The sequence below is a fragment of the Solanum pennellii genome, chromosome 1 (genome assembly GCF_001406875.1).
Source record: "Solanum pennellii chromosome 1, SPENNV200".
Classification (NCBI taxonomy): domain Eukaryota; kingdom Viridiplantae; phylum Streptophyta; class Magnoliopsida; order Solanales; family Solanaceae; genus Solanum; species Solanum pennellii.
This window is the reverse complement of record NC_028637.1, coordinates 99,608,401-99,629,010: the sequence shown is the minus strand read 5'-3', so window position 1 is coordinate 99,629,010 and position 20,610 is coordinate 99,608,401. Positions and strand designations below refer to the sequence as shown.

General features: G+C 35.3%; 3 protein-coding genes across 3 annotated transcripts; 2 read left to right on the top strand and 1 right to left on the bottom strand.

The window, feature by feature from the left end:
* The first annotated feature begins 1,636 nt into the window (after positions 1-1,636).
* LOC107008612 (signal peptidase complex subunit 3B) lies at positions 1,637-5,189 on the top strand. The gene is made up of 6 exons (XM_015207720.2): positions 1,637-1,854; positions 1,979-2,026; positions 3,408-3,470; positions 4,266-4,319; positions 4,728-4,814; positions 4,897-5,189. The coding sequence occupies exons 1-6, from the start codon at positions 1,729-1,731 to the stop codon at positions 5,020-5,022; spliced, it is 504 nt and encodes a 167-aa protein (XP_015063206.1). The 5' UTR covers positions 1,637-1,728; the 3' UTR covers positions 5,023-5,189.
* Positions 5,190-5,292: 103 nt separating this feature from the next.
* On the top strand, positions 5,293-7,286 carry LOC107030375 (basic 7S globulin-like). Its single transcript, XM_015231673.2, has one exon. The coding sequence runs from the start codon at positions 5,730-5,732 to the stop codon at positions 7,077-7,079; it is 1,350 nt and encodes a 449-aa protein (XP_015087159.2). The 5' UTR covers positions 5,293-5,729; the 3' UTR covers positions 7,080-7,286.
* Positions 7,287-17,934: 10,648 nt separating this feature from the next.
* LOC107007778 (heavy metal-associated isoprenylated plant protein 32) lies at positions 17,935-19,994 on the bottom strand. The gene is made up of 3 exons (XM_015206547.2): positions 19,697-19,994; positions 19,415-19,490; positions 17,935-19,295 (listed from the first exon to the last, which is right to left on the bottom strand). The coding sequence occupies exons 1-3, from the start codon at positions 19,724-19,726 to the stop codon at positions 18,121-18,123; spliced, it is 1,281 nt and encodes a 426-aa protein (XP_015062033.1). The 5' UTR covers positions 19,727-19,994; the 3' UTR covers positions 17,935-18,120.
* Positions 19,995-20,610: the final 616 nt, after the last annotated feature.

The window sequence follows — 20,610 nt, the reverse complement described above, 5'->3', positions numbered from 1 at the left end:
AACCGACGAATAAAATTGCGTCATATATTTTTATTTAATTTTTCGTTAGATTGAAGGAGATGTATACTTTAGTTTTTAAATGGTAAAAGCACTCATGTCTAAAAATACGGAAAAGGCTCAAAAATATCTCTAAATTATTCGAAATAGCTCATATATACCCTTCAACTTTATCTCGGCTCAAAACTACCCTTCCCGTCATACTATTGGGTCAAAAATACCCTTCTTATTAACGGAAGTTGTTAAATGCCACGTGGATACCATATTGATGCCACATTGCATGCCAATAGGATTCCACTGCCACGTAGACAAAATAGAAAGTGTCAAAAATACCCTTAAACTATCCGAAATAGCTCATATTTACCCCTAAACTATATTTCGGCTCAAAACTACCCTTCCCGTCAAACTATTGTATCAAAAGTACCCTTCTTATCAACAGAAGTTGTTAAATGCCATGTGAATGCCACATTGCATGCCAATAAGGTTCCACTGCCACATAGACTAAATCCCTAAATCCTAATTACTTCCCCCTCATTTCATTATATCAGAAATGATATATTCACCCGTTCTCCCTCATTTCGCGGCTAGGGTTTCATACTTTTTTTTGTGTCTGGGTTTCAAAGTGGATATTCATGCTTGTAGGCTAGTAAATATTTTTTCTTATTTTATTATGTTTACGATTTCAAAGCATGATAGTTAGAATTTCACAACTTTCCCCTAATTTCGCAACTAAGACTTCGTAGCTTTCTTCAGGGCTGAGTTTCAAAGTGGATATTCATGGTTGTAGGTTAGTAAATATTTTTTCTTATTTTATTACTTTTACGATTTCAAAGTATGATAGTTAGAATTTCACAACTTTCCCATCATTTCGCTGCCAAGGTTACATAACTTTCTTCGGAATTGAGTTTCAAAGTGGATTTTCGTAATTGTAAACACAATAAAATAAGAAAAAAGTTTACTAACCTATAACCACGAATATCCACTTTGAAACCCAGTGACGAAGAAAACTGTGAAACGTTAGCCGCGAAATGAGGAAGAAGGGGTGAAATCGTTTCTGGAAAATAATGAAATGAGAGGGAAATGAGTAATTAAGATTTAGAGATTTAGTCAATATGACACATGTGGAATTTAACAACTTTCGCCAATAAGAAGGTAACTTTTGACACAATAGTTTGACGGAAAGGGTAGTTTTGAGCCAAAATATAGTTTAAGAGTAAATATGAGCTATTTCAGATAGTTTAAAGGTACTTTTGACCCTTTTCCTTTTAGTCTATGTGGCAATAGAAATCTATTGGGGTGCCATGTGGCATCCACATGACATTTAACAATTTCCGTTAATTAGAAGGGCACTTTTGACCCAATAATTTGACAGAAAGGATAGTTTTGAGCCAAAATATAATTTAAGGATATATCTGAGCTACTTCAAATAATTTAAGGATATTTTTCACCCATTTCCGCTAAAAATATAACGGAAGCATTTACATATATTTGTCATTTCTCTTAATAAAAAATACTCCAATATAAGATGATGAGTATTGACATGTTCTATCAAATAATAAATTGACAACTCAGCACAAACATGTAAAACCATTAAATTTCAGACCAAAAATAAAAAAGAGAGAAGGTAAAAACAAGATTTGACTGAAGTCTGAACTCTTAAGCGTTAAAAGCCCCTTTTTCCATTTTCCATATTCAGAGAAGACCAAAAATTGAAGAAAATCGGGAGCAAAGATGCATTCATTTGGGTATAGAGCTAATGCTTTGTTAACATTGGCAATCACCATTCTTGCGTTTATGTGTGGAATAGCTTCTTTCTCCGACAATTTCAATACTCCGATTCCTACAACTGAAGTTCAAGTACACCTACCTCCTTAAAAACCCTACTTGAATCTATGTTTTCCTTTTGTTAACTTTGCCGATTGTAATTAGATCTGTTAATTTTGTAAATGACCCATGCGTTTGATCGCTTGATTTTCTGCAGGTGTTGAATATCAATTGGTTCCAGAAGAAACCTGATGGGGACGATGAGGTATTTTCTTTGACGAAAGACTTGTATCTGTCGATTTTGATAAAGGGTTTTTCTGGGTTTTTAGTTTCGGATTAATTTTTGTTGAATTCGGTATGTGAGATTGTAAATTGGGTTCAAAAACTGGTTGAACTATGATGGGTTGACCTTTCTTCTTTTTTTCTAATAATTTCTATTTCAAATTCTTGAATATGGGTATTGCTGGATTCTTTGAGGAATCAGGAATCTATGTGATCTATGTACATTCTTGGTTAAATTTGTCTGCTTTCTCATTTGAGAATGGAAAAATCTTGATATTTTCTGTTTTGAGGTAATATAACTATAACATTGTTCAATTTCAATAACTAAGTTTGATGCATATATGTACGAACATTCTTTGCACTATCAATTGTATTCTCTCCATTATAATACCCTCTCTCTAATTTTTTTTGCAATTTCAATCTAGGAGATCCTCCTAGTTAGGCATGAGTATCAACCTAAATAATCATGAATTGTTAGTTAAGGTTTGAACTAATTTTATCTAAACCCCCATGATATCACATTGTTCTTGAAAGTACTAGTAAAAGTTACGAGTTATGACTTTCTTCACCACTCAAACTCACAGGGATCAGACAGAAGAGAATCAACGAATTCCTTGATGAAATCACAAGTAAATTGGACATAATTCATTAGATAAAGACAACCAAATAAAACAGTCCTACTGTACAGAAAAAGGAACTAAGTCGGCTAACTCCTTCGAGATCTTCTTCTTCTTTTGCATTGTTTGAGTGCCTTGAGGCATTCAACTAAATCTGCAGTTCCAGATTGTAAAGATAAAGCTATCATATGTAATACTATTAACAAATTCCCAATTTCTTAGAGTATCCATTGGTTTTTTAGTCTATTTTAAATGCTAGATTTGCCAGTAAGTTTCCAATATTAACTTCAATAATAGTGGGCTAACTAAGCTTACTAGGGGTGTGCATTGGTCGGGTCGGTTTGGTTTTATGTACTATCGGGTTTTAAATACGTTAAACCAACATCTAATATGTTGAACCACTTTTTTCGGTTCGGTTTAGAGCGAAAGGACCGCAGACAACTTGAGTAAAACTCTGGAGGAAAAACAATCTTCTGTTAGTATTTTCATGAATCTATGTGATCTATGTGCATAAAAAAACAATCTTATGTTTTTTTAGATCTCTTAATCATTGAAATATCATAAAAAAAATATGCTAGCACATTATATTCCCTAAGGTGTCAGTTTATTTTCTTTATCTTGTTGATCTACATGAACTTGGTTGCTGCTCTTTTGTTAAGCATTCTAGTTACCATTGTTGGTTGAGTGGTTATATGAACTTAATGAAAGAAGTTTGTCTATATCATGTATACTTTTCCTTTTATGCAGGTCAGTTTGACCTTGAACATATCGGCAGATTTACAGTCATTGTTCACGTGGAATACGAAGCAGGTTTACTGTCTATTTTATTTGCACCATAGTTTGGATTTCACTCTTTAACCCTATTACTTGGGTCTGATTTTCTTCTATGTAAAGTATGAAAGTGTGGATGTATCAATCTGTATACATCTTATGCTCAATTAAGCTAATCTCTAAGACATAATATATGTATACTTTTCATCCCCGTTCTGAAACACTGGAGTTCACTAGAGTGAAGGGGAGAGGTGGTCATATTAGATGTTGATGCCACGGTCAAGACTGTGGATTACAGGATGTGGAAATTGGTAGAATGTATTACACAAATTTACCAGGCTATTAGTGACTATATAAACCAGTGTTAGATAGTTAAATCTATGCCTTCTTGTACAATTTGTTGACGTTTTCCCAGTAAGTCCAATGACTTGATGCAGTATTTCCTCTTTCACCTTTTCTTTTAAGTAAAAATTAAAAGAACTTAAAATTATTCCTGTTGCAGTGCTTGTGAGAAAGCTGGTTCTATTTAGTTTCCTCCCTTCTTATTTTCCTTGAGAATTTGGAGGACGGGATTTAGAGTGTCTTTACAGCTTCAGTATACCATATATTGAAATTCTGCCACCTAACATGTGTAACAAGAGACTGGAATATTTCAAAAAGAACAAGACTACGTGCAATAAGTTTCCTAGATTTCTGAATTCAAAGTTTTGTAGTTTTAACTTCGAACACTTTAAGAGATATGTTGGCATTGATCGGTCAGATCTCTGTTGGTTGGATTACCTTTACAGTTACTTCTAGCAACTGTGCAATTCTAATAATGTTAAAATTTTGCAGGTGTTCGTATTTTTGGCAGCTGAGTATGAAACTCCAAAGAACGCTTTGAATCAGGTCTATCTTCTATTGGTTGAGAACTGCATATAATTAATATCTTCCTTGTATTTCATTTGTTAGTTAGATCTTATTTGAGGCTCGTGTCTTTGTCTGATAAATGTATTGCAACTGAAAGTAAGGCTTAGCAGTATGTATCAACATATCTGCCCTTTGCTTCTCCTTGTAAATCAACGGTCCTGTACTTTGTTGTCAGTGATAGGATTTTCCTGTAAGTATGAGTGTATGCTTAGTGAAGCCTCGTGGGGCTGTCTTCTCCTAATTTGAGGAGCAGGCTTTGAAGCTCCAAGGATACGTCAACTCATTAATTTTTTAGGACCTGCTTGAGAATTTGTTTTGTATTTTGTTTTCCTACCCGATGAGAGTTTGGTATGATTCCTTCTACTGACCTGATTGTTTTACTAGCAGATATCTTTGTGGGATGGTATTATTCCCACCAAGGAACATGCAAAATTTTTGATTCACACCACAAACAAGTATCGGTTTGTTGATCAGGTTAGTTTCTGAAGCATTTTGCTTTATTCTGCTTTCTTCTTTATCTCATGATTTTCACAATTACCTTATTCCTTGTTTGTAGGGAAGCAACCTCCGTGGTAAAGCTTTTAACCTAACATTGCATTGGCACGTTATGCCAAAGACAGGGAAAATGTCTGCGAACAAACTTGTGATGACTGGTTACCGCTTGCCAGAGACATACAGATGATGAATTTTTTCCTCGGTGCAATTTACCTGTAACTTTAGCCTCCACTGATAAGTAGGGGAAAATGTGCTTAAATGAGATGAATTAGGATAATTTTGTCCCGGATAATGTCAGAATTGCTGTTTATCGGCCTCAAATTATAATATTGATACTTTAGACCTTTGATATTATGATTGTTTTGTGTGACTAAAACCACCATATTATTCCCTTTCTTTTCCCGGTTGGAGATGAACAATATTGGAACGAAGTGATTGAAGTTGAAACTGAAAAAAACCTTGTGGAACGTAGCTAATAGTGAAGTTTCCAGCTGCAGGCCATTTTTATCAGTAGAAAGTGTAATAGGTGAAACGGAGACTTGTTACTGTTAAGTAAAGGAAGATGTGATAAGGTTATGATGAATCAGTTGGAGGTCATTGAGGAGGATCAAACAAAATAACAATGACAACACTATACGGGTTTTGCGGAAACACTTGTAAAGCAACTAAGAGAGTGAAGTTTATCATCAAAATACCATGTCTTAAAACCTCGAATACTCAGGAATTGACTTGTAACATGCTAAACTGAGCTTGTTTACAGGATCCCCTGTTTAGCGTCATTGATTTAACGAGAGACAAAAGCAAGCCTGACATCCATTAAAAATGACAAAATAGCTCAAATATTGTCTCTATCCATAACTGAAGATAAACTAGAGACCTTTCCCATACTATAAAATGTGTTTGTTCATCACCATAGAAGGTAATAACAACTTGTCTGTTCTCTCATCAGTCTCTCTTAATATGGCATCATCAATCCTCAACTTTCTTCCTACATTCTTAGCAGTCTCAAATCTTGTATACCTATCACAATCACAAGTTACTAGTGCTCCCTTCAAACCTGACGGCCTTGCTTTGCCAGTCTTTAAGGATTCTGCCACTGCTCTTCACATAACCAACATCACAAAAAGAACTCCCCAGCAATCAATCCCGTTGCTGATTGATTTGAATGGCAAGTTCTTATGGTTAAATTGCGAAAAAAATTACCTCTCATCAACCTATTTAGCCCCCTTTTGTCAGTCAACTCAATGTTCTCGCTTTGGTTCTCATTCGTGCAACAAATGCTTTTCCACTACTCCTAGGCCTGGTTGCCATAACAACACTTGTGCTGTTACAACAACAAATCCTTTAACTAGCCAAACTGCAACCAGTGAAGTTGCTCAGGATTCTCTCTCAATTCAATCCATTACTCAATCTGGTTCAAACTATGGTCCTGTAGTTACTATTCGCCACTTCCTTTTCGCTTGTTCACCTTCATCTTTGTTACAAGATCCTTTTCCTAATAATGTCCAAGGAGTAGCTGGATTAGCTCATGGTTCAGTCTCTCTCCCAATTCAATTTGCCTCTCATTTTGGATTCCCTCGTCAATTCTCCTTGTGCTTGCCCTCTTCCTCACAAAGAAATGGTGCAATCTTTTTCGGGACTAGTGGATTGAATGGTACACAAACAGGTAACTTAACCTACACGCCAATAATCATCGGTTCACAAGGTGAATATTTCATCCCAGTCAGGTCAATTCGCGTAAACAACAAGCCTGTACCATTGAACCGTTCATCTTTAATCTCAACAAGGACTAGAAACTTAGGTGGCGCGATGATTAGTACTACAGCACCTTACACAGCTCTTGAACACAACATTTTCACAACTTTCACTCAGTTTTTCGCCAACCAATCCTCTGGGATATCTCAAGTGAATCCTATATCACCATTCGGATTATGTTTCAATTCCAATGTCTCTTCGATCACAAATGTTCCGAACATTGATTTTGTGATGCAGAACAAAAATGTTACATGGACTATTGTTGGAACAAATTCAGTAGTTGAAGCACGACCAGGCGTGTCATGCTTGGCGTTTGTTGATGGAGGACAAAATCCAAAGGCTCCAATTGTGATAGGGGTGCATCAATTGGAAGATAATTTTGTTGAGTTTGATTTGGTCAGGTCGAGATTGGGAGTAAGCTCTTCGTTACTGTCACGTAATACTAGTTGTTCTAACTTCAATTTCACCTCCAAATCGTCTTTCGATTGATTAAATGGAGTGAAAATTGACTTTAATTTCCTATCTATGTTCTTGTGATATAGTTTAAGGTCTATGTAATTTAAGTTTAAGTTTCTTTTGTTTGTATTTTCGTCTTAAGATGCAAGTGTACTAGTTTTAAGTAAGGAGTGTTGTTGATTTCAATTTTATGTCACATACATGAAAACACACAAAAAAATATCCCTTTTTGTTTCTCTAGCTAGTTTTAACACATGTATAATAATATGTAGATTAGATAGCGATAATAAATATTTTTGATTGAGTCTATTTTGTGTGTTAATCAATTGGTAGTATGGATATAATTGTTCAACTATCAAACCTAAAGAATTATTACCTGTGTATTAGTATCTAATTAAGCGCTTAATCATGGCGTTCCTGCTAATATATGCAACTTACTCTTTTAGGACTTAAAAGGTAGTTTATGAAGTTCTTTTTGTTTTTTGTTTTTTTGCCAAAAGGAGATATTTTCTATATAGTTACATACTTAACGTTACATTATCACTATTAGTTCTAGCGATTACAGATATATTACAAAACAAGCTAACTTATTACATGTAGATCATACTGTAGGGGGAGTCACAAAACAACACAAGTAGGATACAACACCTACAAGGATCGACTTCAAGACAATCAACCAAATATACTTCACCAATTTACCAAAAGAAATTCACCACTATATTAACCAAGCTCAAATCAGCAACACATCAATTGAATCACAAGCAAATATGAATTATAAATACGCAAGTGACACACAAGATTTATACGTGGAAAACCCCTTCGGTATGAAGGATAAAAACCACGGGACTTGAAGGAGTCCACCCTTCTTCTTCTCTTATTATGCAAATTGAGGGTAAAAACACCCAAATCAGTCTACAAGGATGTCACAGCCCACCAACAACAACATACATAAGAGCCAACACAAAAGAGAAGAGAAATTGGGAAATATCACCAAAAAAAACGCAGGTTACGCCAGCTGCAATAACAGACGATCAAGAACTCCGATTGACGATCTGAACGGTCAAGATGTAGTGCTATGTGTTGTGAACCAGCTGTGAAAATTTCAGAACGATCCAACGGTCGGATCTCTTGCAAGCTGAAATTTTGTCTCGCTGTCCAGAAAAAACCAGCAACTCTTCTCTCAAACCCTCTCTCTCAAAATCTGTTTTTTCTATCTCCTCTCTCTCTCTTTCTCTCTCTGCACGTCCAAAACAAAACCCCAGCCCCTTAACATCAGCTGCCAAAGACTTCTAGAAGGAGTCAACAAGGCCCAAAATATATGGGCCACCCATCAATGGGCTGGACCCTTAACAATCTCCCCCTCCAGCCCAGTTCGGGGAGACCAAACATAAAAGGTCATCAAGAAGACATACCTGCAAGCTTGGAACAAAATTCAAGCTTGCTTCGAGGGACCACCTTTGTCAACATATCAGCACCATTCTTGTTGGTGTGAATCTTCTTCAACTTCATTAGTTGCTCTTCAATGACAACACGCAACCAATGATATCTCACATCAATATGCTTTGTGCGAGCATGGTACATGCTGTTTTTGCTCAAGTCCATAGCACTTTGACTATCACAAAACACAACATACTCGCTTTGCTTCAAACCTAACTCTTGAAGGAAACGCTTTAACCAAAGCATTTCTTTGCTTGCTTCCACTGCTGCTATATATTCTGCCTCGGTTGTAGACAACGCTACACACTTCTGTAGCTTGGATTGCCATGAAATGGCTCCCCCTGCAAATTTGAACAAGTAACCCGAGGTAGACTTCCGGTTATCAAGATCTCCAGCCATGTCAGCATCCGTAAATCCCTCAAGAATAGGCTCACCACCTCCAAAACACAAACTCAGATTTGATGTGCCTCGCAAATATCTTAAGATCCACTTTACAGCTTCCCAATGAACCTTGCTCGGATTTGCCAAGTATCTGCTAACCAATCCAACAGCATGTGCTATATCCGGTCTTGTACACACCATGGCATACATCAATGAACCAACAGCAGAGGAGTAAGGAATATGAGACATACTTTCCTTTTCTTTATCGGTTGTAGGACAACAACGCTTGCTCAACTTGAAATGGGCTGCAAGTGGTGTATTAACTGGCTTGGCATTCTTCATATTGAACCTTTCAAGCACTCGTTCAATATACTTTTCTTGTGACAACCAAAGCTTACCAGCTTTTCTATCACGAGCAATTTCCATACCAAGAATTTGCTTCGCAGGACCCAAATCTTTCATATCAAAGGACTTTGACAAATCCTCTTTCAACCTGCAAATCATCTCAACATCTTGTCCCACAATCAACATATCATCAACATACAAGCAAAGGATAATGAAGTTACCTTCAGAGAATTTTCTAAAATACACACAAGGATCTGCAGTAGTCCGCTTGTACTCATTACTATTCATGAAGGAATCAAACTTGTGATACCATTGCCTTGGTGCTTGCTTGAGTCCATAGAGACTCTTTTTCAACTTGCAGACAAAATTCTCTTTTCCCTTAACTTCAAATCCTTCCGGCTGCTCCATGTAAATCTCCTCATGCAAATCACCATGTAAGAAAGCAGTTTTAACATCAAGTTGTTCAAGTTCAAGATTCAAACAGGCAGCTAGTCCCAAAATCATACGAATGGAAGTCATCTTCACCACCGGTGCAAAAATCTCATCGAAGTCGATGCCCTTTTTCTGATGGCATCCCTTCACCACTAATCTTGCCTTCCGCTTCACTAGCTTGTTGTCAACTTTCTTGTTCTTAAACAACCACCTGTTCTTCAAGACTTTCTTCCCTTTTGGAGGCTTCACCAAGTCATAGGTTTCATTCTTCTTCAAAGAATCCATCTCCTCTTGCATAGCCTTGAGCCAATGGTCTTTGTCTGAATGTGACAAGACCTCTTGAAGGCTTTCAGGCTCCCCCTCATCAGTGATTAGGATGTATTCTGAACTTGGATAAAGTCTTGAAGGTTGACGAACTCTGGTCGATTTTCTAAGTGTTGGCTCTTCTACCTGTGGGCTGGATTTCTCCCCCTGATTAGAAGACTCTCCATGTTGAACATCTACAGCTTCATCATCAGGTTGTGGTACAACAACATCAGGTTGTACCTCTTCAATATGGTCATGTTCATGAGCAATTTCATGACCATCCTCTGGAGCATCACCTGTTAATTGATCATCTGAAGCAGAAACATGAGGCATGGGCATATCAATAACATCATGAGAGAAATTAGAATAATAAGTCTTATCAGCACCCAAGAGATGAAAACCCATCTCGTGCTCATAAAAGACAACATCTCTACTTCTCACAACTTTTTGCTTTGCTGGATCATAAAGTCTGTAACCAAACTCTTCATCACCATATCCAACAAACACACAAGGAGAAGTCTTGAAATCAAGCTTCAATCTATGTTCCTTCGGCACATGCATAAAAGCCTTGCATCCAAACACCCTCAAGTGAGAATAAGAGGGGTCTTTCCCAAACCAAACTCTCTCGGGAATATCAAACTCCAAAGGAACTGATGGTGCTCTATTTATCAAATATACAGCAGTTCCAACTGTTTCACCCCAAAATGACTTAGGAAGATTGGACATTCTAAGCATGCATCTCACTTTCTCAATAATGGTTCTGTTCATCCTCTCGGCAACGCCATTGTGTTGTGGGGTACCCGGTTCTGTTCTCTCATGTCGAATGCCATATCTTGAGCAATATGCTTTAAACTCATTTGAAGTGTATTCACCTCCATTATCAGTTCGAAGACGCTTCAGTTTGCAATCTGTCTCCCTTTCAACCATTGCATGAAACTTCTGGAAGATACCGAACACCTCACTTTTGTGCTTCATCATATAAACCCAAGTTCTCCGAGTAGCATCATCAATAAAAGTAACAAAGTATTTGTTACCACCAAGTGATTCCACCTCTATGGGACCACACACATCAGAGTAAACCAACTCTAACTTCACTTTCTTTCTTGTAGATGTCCTCGGAAAAGAAACTCTGTGTTGCTTTCCTGCTAAACAATGATCACAAGGGTCAAGTGAAATAGTAACATCAGCAGGAATAAGAGACTTACCGGCCAACAGCTTTATACCCTTCTCACTAACATGCCCCAATCTTCGGTGCCATAAGTTAGGAGAAGTTTTCTCCTCAATAGCATTCAACTCACCACTACACACTTTCAAATGTGTCTTATACAATGTGCAACAAAGCTTGCCACGAGCAACAGTCAAGGAACCCTTAGACAATTTCCATTTACCCTCACCAAAAGTGTGCTTGTAACCGTCTTCATCAAGTACGTTAGCAGACAATAAATTGAGGCGTAAATCTGGAATGTGGCGAACATCTCTCAACGTCAAATAGCACCCAACATTGGTTTGGACTCGAATATCTCCAATGCCAACAATACTTGCTGAGCTCTGGTTCCCCATCTTCACACTACCAAAATCTCCAGCTCGGTAGTCAATAAAGTACTCCTTATTAGGAACACAATGATAGGAAGCTCCTGTATCAATAAGCCATTCAGTGTCAGAACTATCAACATGACAACACTCTCCAATAGCACATATCAAAGAAACACGATCATCAGAACTAGAAGTTGTAGCAGCTGTATTCTTGTCATCACCCTCTTTATGATGGTCATTTTTCTTATTTTGCTGGTCTCTTTTCAACTTGTAGCAAAACTTTTGAATGTGGCCAGGCTTGCTACAATAGTGGCATATCGTAGGTTCTCTCCCATCCTTGGACTTTGACCTATACTTTGACTTGCCACGCCCTTTGGGACCTCTACTCTTGCTTCTTCCTCTATTCTCTACCACAAGTGCCTGCGAAATATCAACACCCATCTCCTTTCTTCTAAGCTCTTCATTGAACATGCTCTCTTTGATGACATCCAATGAAAGCGTACCATCTGGAGCTGAGTTGCTGATGGACACAACCAAAGTTTCCCAACTGTCTGGCAAAGAACTCAAGAGGAATAAAGCCTGCAACTCATCATCAAGGACAATTTTCATAACAGTCAACTTGTTAATAATATCTTGAAAGTCGCTAAGATGCTCAGAAACAGACTTCCCTGGCTTCAACTTGAGATTAACAAGCCTCTTAATCAACGAGGCCTTGTTATGAGCGGTCTTCCTCTCATAAAGACCCTCCAATTTTCTCCATAGCTCAAGCGGCTCAGTCTCCTGGGATACATGATTGAATATGCTAATATCAATCCACTGTCTGATTGTCCCCAAGGTCTTTCTCTTCAGCTTTTCCCATTCTTTATCTGTCATCTTCTCTGGCTTAGTGGGCTGGTCATCTTTCTTTGTTTTATCCACATCAATTGGATCAAACAAATCCTTGCAATATAGCAAATCTTCCATCATCGGACGCCAAATGGAATAATTGGTTGATGTCAGTTTAACCATAGAGTTATTTCCATGCTCCATGTCTATGGTTTAACACTCAGCTCTGATACCAAATGTAGGGGGAGGCACAAAACAACACAAGTAGGATACAACACCTACAAGGATCGACTTCAAGACAATCAACCAAATATACTTCACCAATTTACCAAAAGAAATTCACCACTATATTAACCAAGCTCAAATCAGCAACACATCAATTGAATCACAAGCAAATATGAATTATAAATACGCAAGTGACACACAAGATTTATACGTGGAAAACCCCTTCGGTATGAAGGATAAAAACCACGGGACTTGAAGGAGTCCACCCTTCTTCTTCTCTTATTATGCAAATTGAGGGTAAAAACACCCAACTCAGTCTACAAGGATGTCACAGCCCACCAACAACAACATACATAAGAGCCAACACAAAAGAGAAGAGAAATTGGGAAATATCACCAAGAAAAACGCAGGTTACGCCAGCAGCAATAACAGACGATCAAAAACTCCGATTGACGATCTGAACGGTCAAGATGTAGTGCTATGTGTTGTGAACCAGCTGTGAAAATTTCAGAACGATCCAACGGTCGGATCTCCGGAAAACTGAAATTTTGTCAAGGCTGTCCAGAAAGTCTGCACTCCAACCCTCTCTCAAAAATCTGCTTCTCTCTCTATCACACAATCTCTCAAATTTTCTACTCTTCACGTCAAAAAACCCCCAGTAGAAAACAGCAGCTCCCAAAGACTTCTAGAAGAAGTCAACAAAGCCCAAAATATATGGGCCACCCATCAATGGGCTGGACCCTTAACACATACCACTAGTTTACTTGATGATACTCCATCTTGTTCAGACTTTAGTTTCTTCTTTGCTACATCTGGTGGAGTGATAAGTGGATTAGTGGTCTGTGTGTTAGCTTGGAACCTAATCGGGATAAAATGTCTGTTACCTTGTTCCCTGGATGGAAGTTATGGCGGATCACTTAATTCCCCGACTTCTTCAAAGTTAGACTTGCAAGGAAAAAATATTAGAATCGTAAGATAGATGTATATTCTCCAAGAGTTCCATGGTTACGATAGAATCAGTTTCAATTTGAAGATCAACAATAGCATTATGATTGCTAGGGGAATGAAGTTCATTTGCATCCAAAACTAGAATTTGAAAGGTGCAATGTTTTATACTCTAGCACTATATTAGTGTTTTGATTTGTTATAACTGGAAGGAATGATACGTAGCTCCAAAATGTGTTGAATACTAATTATTTTAAAATATTACATTAACTTTGAATTTTTCGAATATATTAGGATATATAAGTTTTTTTTATATATAAACGATAGAGATGTGTGCAGGGTGGATCAAATATCACCTTTATAAATAAATTCAAACAAAATCATTTACAAATTTTATTGTATAAATTTGAACTACTTACTAAAATTTTGCTTTAAATCAATAGTTTGAATTTTAGCTTGCCTCTTTTATTTAGAATGGTCAAGTATAAATTATGTCATGATGTTATTTGATAATATATCCCTTTTCATGACATTTGTTCGTGTTTCACCTGGTGACATATACCTAATTTTTTAAATATGTTTTTTATTTCTTTTTTTGTGATAGCTTTTGCGGAACGTTATTTTCATACTTCTAATAGTTTTTTGAGGATTCTCAACATAACAATTCATGAACAACACTTGCATAAATTTTTTGAATATAACGATATAGAATTTCAGTTCATCACAATTACATCACTAATATTATTAAATATTGATTGTAAATATATTTAGTAATCTTTAAATTTCAATTTGAAATTTCGGATTAAACGATAAATATTCTTTTTTTTCATTACAGTTCTATTTTATATTCTATATTTCTATATATTTATATTATGTGTTATAAATATCTCTCATTATATATTTATTTCAAATTCTAATTGTTTAATGGAATGGTTAGTAATGAGATACAAACAAATATTGGTAATTTTGTTTGCCTGGTGGACCGACCTTGAGTACGGGGTGCCGAGAGATTTCCTTTATTAAAAAATTACATTGTATATAAATGTTAAATTTTGATTTTATNACAAATATTGATCTCTTGACACAAATCAAATATTTGTCTAGTGATTAAAGTTTTGTGATAACTCCTGTATGTATTAGTCCTATTAACTTTGTAATTATATTTTTTACCATTATAAATTAAAAATTAATAGCTTAAAAATTAAAAATATTATTATAACCAACAGTATCAGAATACTTACAAATTTTGACTTATAAGGGTAACATCATCTTTGTGGGATGTGAAAAAAGAAAAATCAATAGAACAAACAAATGAAGTCACAGATCTCGAACGCAATCAATTTGAAAGAAGAAATTTTTTTTAGTGTGACGGTTATTTTGGGATGAAAAAAAAGGGGTAACTTTCACATATAGCAAATAAAAAATTCATATTTATATGCTATAGCAAAGTTTGCATAATTGCGCTCCATAACAAACATAGAAACTGTATAATTCGCTATACATATACAGTTGAAGCAAATTGTATAAAACGAAGTGTATAAAACAAAATAGAGAAAGACACTTGGGCAGAAAACTGTATAAAAACGAAGTGTATAAAATGAATTGTATTATAAGTGTATAGAACGATTATATACAATTTGAATTTGTATAAAATGAGAAAGAGAGAAAGACAAAAGAGACTTGACAAGGAATATACCATTGAATCGAATTGTATAAAACGAGAAAAAGAGAAATTAGATACAATTTGAAAATTGTATAAAACGAGAAAGAGAGAAAGGCAAAAGAAACTAAGCAGGGGAGTATTTTTATTGTATAATTATAAGTCTATAGCACGAAAATATATGTACTTGCATGTGTATACAATTTTCTTTATATGTACTTGCATGTGTATACAATTTTCTCACGCTTTATACAAACGGAAACGCAATTTATACTTTTCGCTTCTGTTTGTATAAGTGAGAAAGGCTAAGGTGGCGAGCGAGATTTGGGAGAGTGGCGAGCGAGATCTGGAAGAGGGGAGAGAGGGGAACAAAATTATATGTATTTATACAATTTTCTCTGTTTTATACAATTAGAAACAATTTTTATACACTTGTGTTTGTATAAAAAGTGAGGAAGCGAGCGAGAGATTGGAGGAGAGTGGCGCCTGACAATTTTTTGAGAACGTTGTCTATGGAGCACAATTAAATCAAACCCTAGCTACTCTATTTATTTTAGGTTATTAGTTTGCTATTATATACAATTTTACACAAGAATAATGGATAGAAAAAAGTGTGGTAATGGGCTTATGTAATTTAAAGCGCATTTCAGGCCCAATAACAATGAAAATGAACCCATTACCCAACACAGACACAAACAAGCTTTAATTCCTCCATTTGTTGAAATTTAGAAGAGCACATTTGTAATACGTCTCATTTTAGTTGATCATTTTCCTCTTTAATGAGATATTTAAAAAATGATAAATAAAAAATAATTTTATTAATTCCTTTGTTAAAAAGAATTCTTCAAAATTTTACAAACAAATGTGAACAGTTTCAAAAAAAATATTAACTGCAAAGTTAATATGAAAAATTTTCATATTAGTAAGATAATTAAGTAATAATAAACGGAGAGAGTAACTAAACAATTAAATATTCACAGACCAAACGGCAGATATTGATCAATATAGAGAAAAGACATAAAGTCACCACTGAAATTGTCTCGAATTTTTTTAAAGACACCTACACTTTGCAACCATCCTATTAACCCGCTAAACAATTTTGAAAAGATATAATTACATCATTTTTCGTCCATCTGACATAGAGAGTGGTGTGCACTCTCTCAAAGAGAGTGAGCAGTCTAAAATAACTAATATAATTTTATTTTTATAAATGTTTTATTATAAAATATATTTTCTTATTATTTTAACTCTTTTTCATTTTTATTTGTGGTAAAAATGCTAACATTGAAAGTAAAAAGTTTCAATGAATGGAGATCACTATGAATTTTTGAAAAAAAAAAAGAAAGAAAGAGAACAAATAAAAAGGAAAAAGAGTTAAAATAATAAGAAAATATATTTTATAATAAAACATTTATAAAAATAAAATTATATTAGTTATTTTAGACTGCTCACTCTCTTTGAGAGAGTGACTCTCTTTGAGAGAGTGCACACCACTCTCTATGTCAGATGGACGAAAAATGATGTAATTATATCTTTTCAAAATTGTTTAGCGGGTTAATAGGATGGTTGCAAAGTGTAGGTGTCTTTAAAAAAATTCGAGACAATTTCAGTGGTGACTTTATGTCTTTTCTCTATATTGATCAATATCTGCCGTTTGGTCTGTGAATATTTAATTGTTTAGTTACTCTCTCCGTTTAATATTACTTAATTATCTTACTAATATGAAAATTTTTCATATTAACTTTGCAGTTAATATTTTTTTTGAAACTGTTCACATTTGTTTGTAAAATTTTGAAGAATTCTTTTTAACAAAGGAATTAATAAAATTATTATAATAATATCTGTTCACTTGCTTCTTAAAATTTGGAGCTGATCGAAAATGTTATAATAATATCTGTTCAAAATTATTTAATGAAATAGCAGGACAGTCACAAAGTTAAGCTGTCTTTATGAAAATTTGAGACAACTTCAATGTCTTTTCTCGTAAATATAATAACAAAGATAGCATGTGTTTTCATTAATTATCACAAAGACAAAGGAGAATATTCAATTTTTAAATTTAACAACCAAATTGCAATTTTCCTTTCATTAATTTATAACTACAAAGATCTAGACATTACTTCTTGGATTGATGAATTCTGATTTTCACAAGAGTAAATATATGCAAATCTTCCTTTTTTTAAATATTCATAACACAGGATTCCAGAACTCACGTGTTTGGTCAAAACTTATGTACTAGTATGTCGTAAATTTGATTAATTAGTTTTGACCTAACTCCAGAATTACGACACCAATATAATTTTATATAAGTGCACATGAATGTAATTAAAGCTTTTTGCCAGATCTATTATATATTCACCCTCCTGCCCTATAAATATTAATGTGATAGTTATCCAATTAGTCAACACTACCACTACTAACTATAAAAATATCTTACCACTAGCTACTTTAAAAAAAATATATTAGAAAAATTGGAATTGTTTTTTCATACTTCATGTGGTTTTTTTTTTTTTGTTTGTTTCTTTTCCTTTCTATGGACCTGTATCTTCATTTTCTACGAGAAGAATTAACCAAAACTTCTTAGCTAACCAACATAGTGAAACTTCACCAAAAAGCAGATTCCATTGCCTAAGCTTCAAGTTCAGCCATAGTTTAAATCAAACAACAATATTGCTTTCCAAGTGATTCCTTTCCAATTTCCAAGACTAAAATATGACTTAATTTTATTACTTCCAAAACTGTTTTTGGGATCAAATAAACATGAACATAGTCAATTTCATAAAACCTTCGATTAGGATCTTAAATCAAAGCTACTAGATATGAATTTAGTTTAACAAAATTGTTAAATAGTAGTAGTAATAGCAAAAGCAAAATTCTTACAATTTGCTTTTCTGAAGACAAAAGCATAGTCCCTGATTAGTTCATAATAAGCTAAAGACCAAGACAAAGTACACACCTTTTATATCAAAAAAAAAAAAGAACAATTTACATAATACTACAGCTGCCTGTATTCTCATCGCTGAACATATGAGTGAAATTATCATGCACCGGAGCACCCATAGGTGGCGGTGGCCCGTAACTCACGGATGGATGTTGCCGGGCGTACATCATCGGATGGGCACCGTACATGTTTGGATGGGCTCCGTACATGTCATATCCGGCAGGCCGCTGTTGGTTCATCATCATTTGTGCCATATACTGTTGTTGTTGTTGGCTATAAGGGTTGCTGCCTCCTTGACCCATCCCCGGGTAACCGCCAGGACCACCGGCGGGTAGTCCTTGAGCTGCCGACATATGAGCCATTGGGTGATTACCCATTGGACCTCCACTTTTTTGACCCATACTCATCATACCATGTGGCCCTCCTTGTTGCAGACTGTTCATCATTAGACCTCCATCCATCTTCCCTCCCCCTCCTCCTTTCTGAGGTGGTACTGCTGCACCAAAACTTCCATTATTGTTGCCTTTACCACCATTTTTACCAACATTTTGATTCTGGTTCCCTCCTTTCCCCTGTTTTCCTCCTCCATTATTATTGTTTTTGCCACCATCATGATGATTTCCAGCCATACCCTTCATTTGTACTGGGATTTCAACTCCACCTTTCTTGCCATTTCCACCATTATTACCCATAGGCCCACCTTTCATCATCATAGCGTTAAGCCCATGAGGTCCACCCCCCATCATTTTAGAAGGTGGAGGGGCACCAAATTCTTCATCAGATTCATCATCATAATCATCAGATTCATCATCGAAGTCGTCAGATTCATCATCAAATTCATCCTCAGGCAGATTGAACTTCACAGATTTTTGATCCTTGGGATTTGGATTATTAGGCATCTTGAAATTATCCTTTGACCCTTTGAGATTCTGCATCATCTGAAGAAACTGTTGGGCGTTCCCCTTTGGTGGTTCCTTATTTCCACCACCACCACCACCCTTTTGAGATTTGTTGTCTTTTCCACCTTTAAAGTTGTCCATTTGCATGTTCATGAACTGATTGTTCATCATATTGAAATTAGAACCTCCCTTTTGTCCTCCTCCCCATAGCTCTGCATGTTTCCCTGATTTCACTAGCTTCTTTATCAGCGTTGCTGGATCAACATTTCCTGTCACTGTTACTTTGCTTTGGTCTGAATCTATCTTCACTGTGTAAACACCTGTAATAATAATTAAAAAAAAAAATTTAGAAAAACAGAGACATCTAATCTAGGGCCCAAAGCATGAGAATATGCCATATTTAAAGAACTCTAATTTAACATATGGAGAAGTAAATTACCTTCAATCTTCTGCAATTTCTTTTTCACCTTCTGTTTACAGCCATCACAGTGTATGTTCACTTTAAGTACACAAGTCTACAAGAAAAAAAGATATCATAAGGTAACAGAAAACAGAAAAAATGTTTCAAGAAATGACTAGATAGTTAAGCTGCCTACTTAACCCCAACAAAACGCACTTGAAGATACCAAAATACAAGAGTACAACAAGCATAACAATTGAGTCTTGACAATATGAAACTTGCATATGAACAGTAAATGCGAACAGAAATTAGTCATCATACCTGAGACTTGAGCATTTCTTGTTTATTCATTCTGTCAGCAGATGCAGAATAACAATAAAGAAAGAAAGATTGGAGTTGTTCTTGTTGTAGTAGATAGTATAGTAGTAGTAGTTGAAAATATGAGGTTTGAATGTAGGTTAGGCACTTAAAGAAAGTGAAAAAGGAGTAGCTGAGATTTGAAGAGAAAGAGGGGAGGAAGGCGGTGTGGTGTAAAATATTGTTAAAACTAGTCGGTTTAGGTTGATGGGGGGGTATTTGAAGGAAAACAAAATATAAGGCAAGTGAGTGAGCTGTCACAGTAAAGACCAATGTCGGCTTCGTCTCAAACAAGAGAAGACGCCCATAGCTACACTGCTTTTCTTTTTTCCTGATATTCGAATCAATTCTGATTAAATTTAAATTACGCATTATATAAAAAAAATTATTAACATTACTTCTATAAAGAAGAAATGGTAGGATTACCCAAATTTACACAAAGATATCACAAGTTTATTTTTCAATCAATGGGACATTATTCAGGCATAAAAGGAGGTATTAGAATGAGCAAAAGCATGATACTAATTAGTTAGAGAATGAGTTGGTAGTCCGAAGTGAAAATTTTGATCTTGGTGATTAATGAGATAGGTGAAATTTTATAAAGTTTGAACAATTTTCTTTTCTTTGAGTTAGTTTTATAGGCTTACGAGCTTGACAACTTTTGCTAAAAAAAATTTCATACGTTATATGGTTGAAAACAAAATATTCGAGAATTAGTTAACCTGAACTTAGCTATCCTGAAATAACTTATCCCACCATATACATGGGATAACTCATGTTTGATCAGAAAAAAGTTATTTCGTGATTAGTTATCCAAGAATTAGCTAATCTGAATAACTTATCCTACCAGCACTATATATACGTAATAACCTATTCCA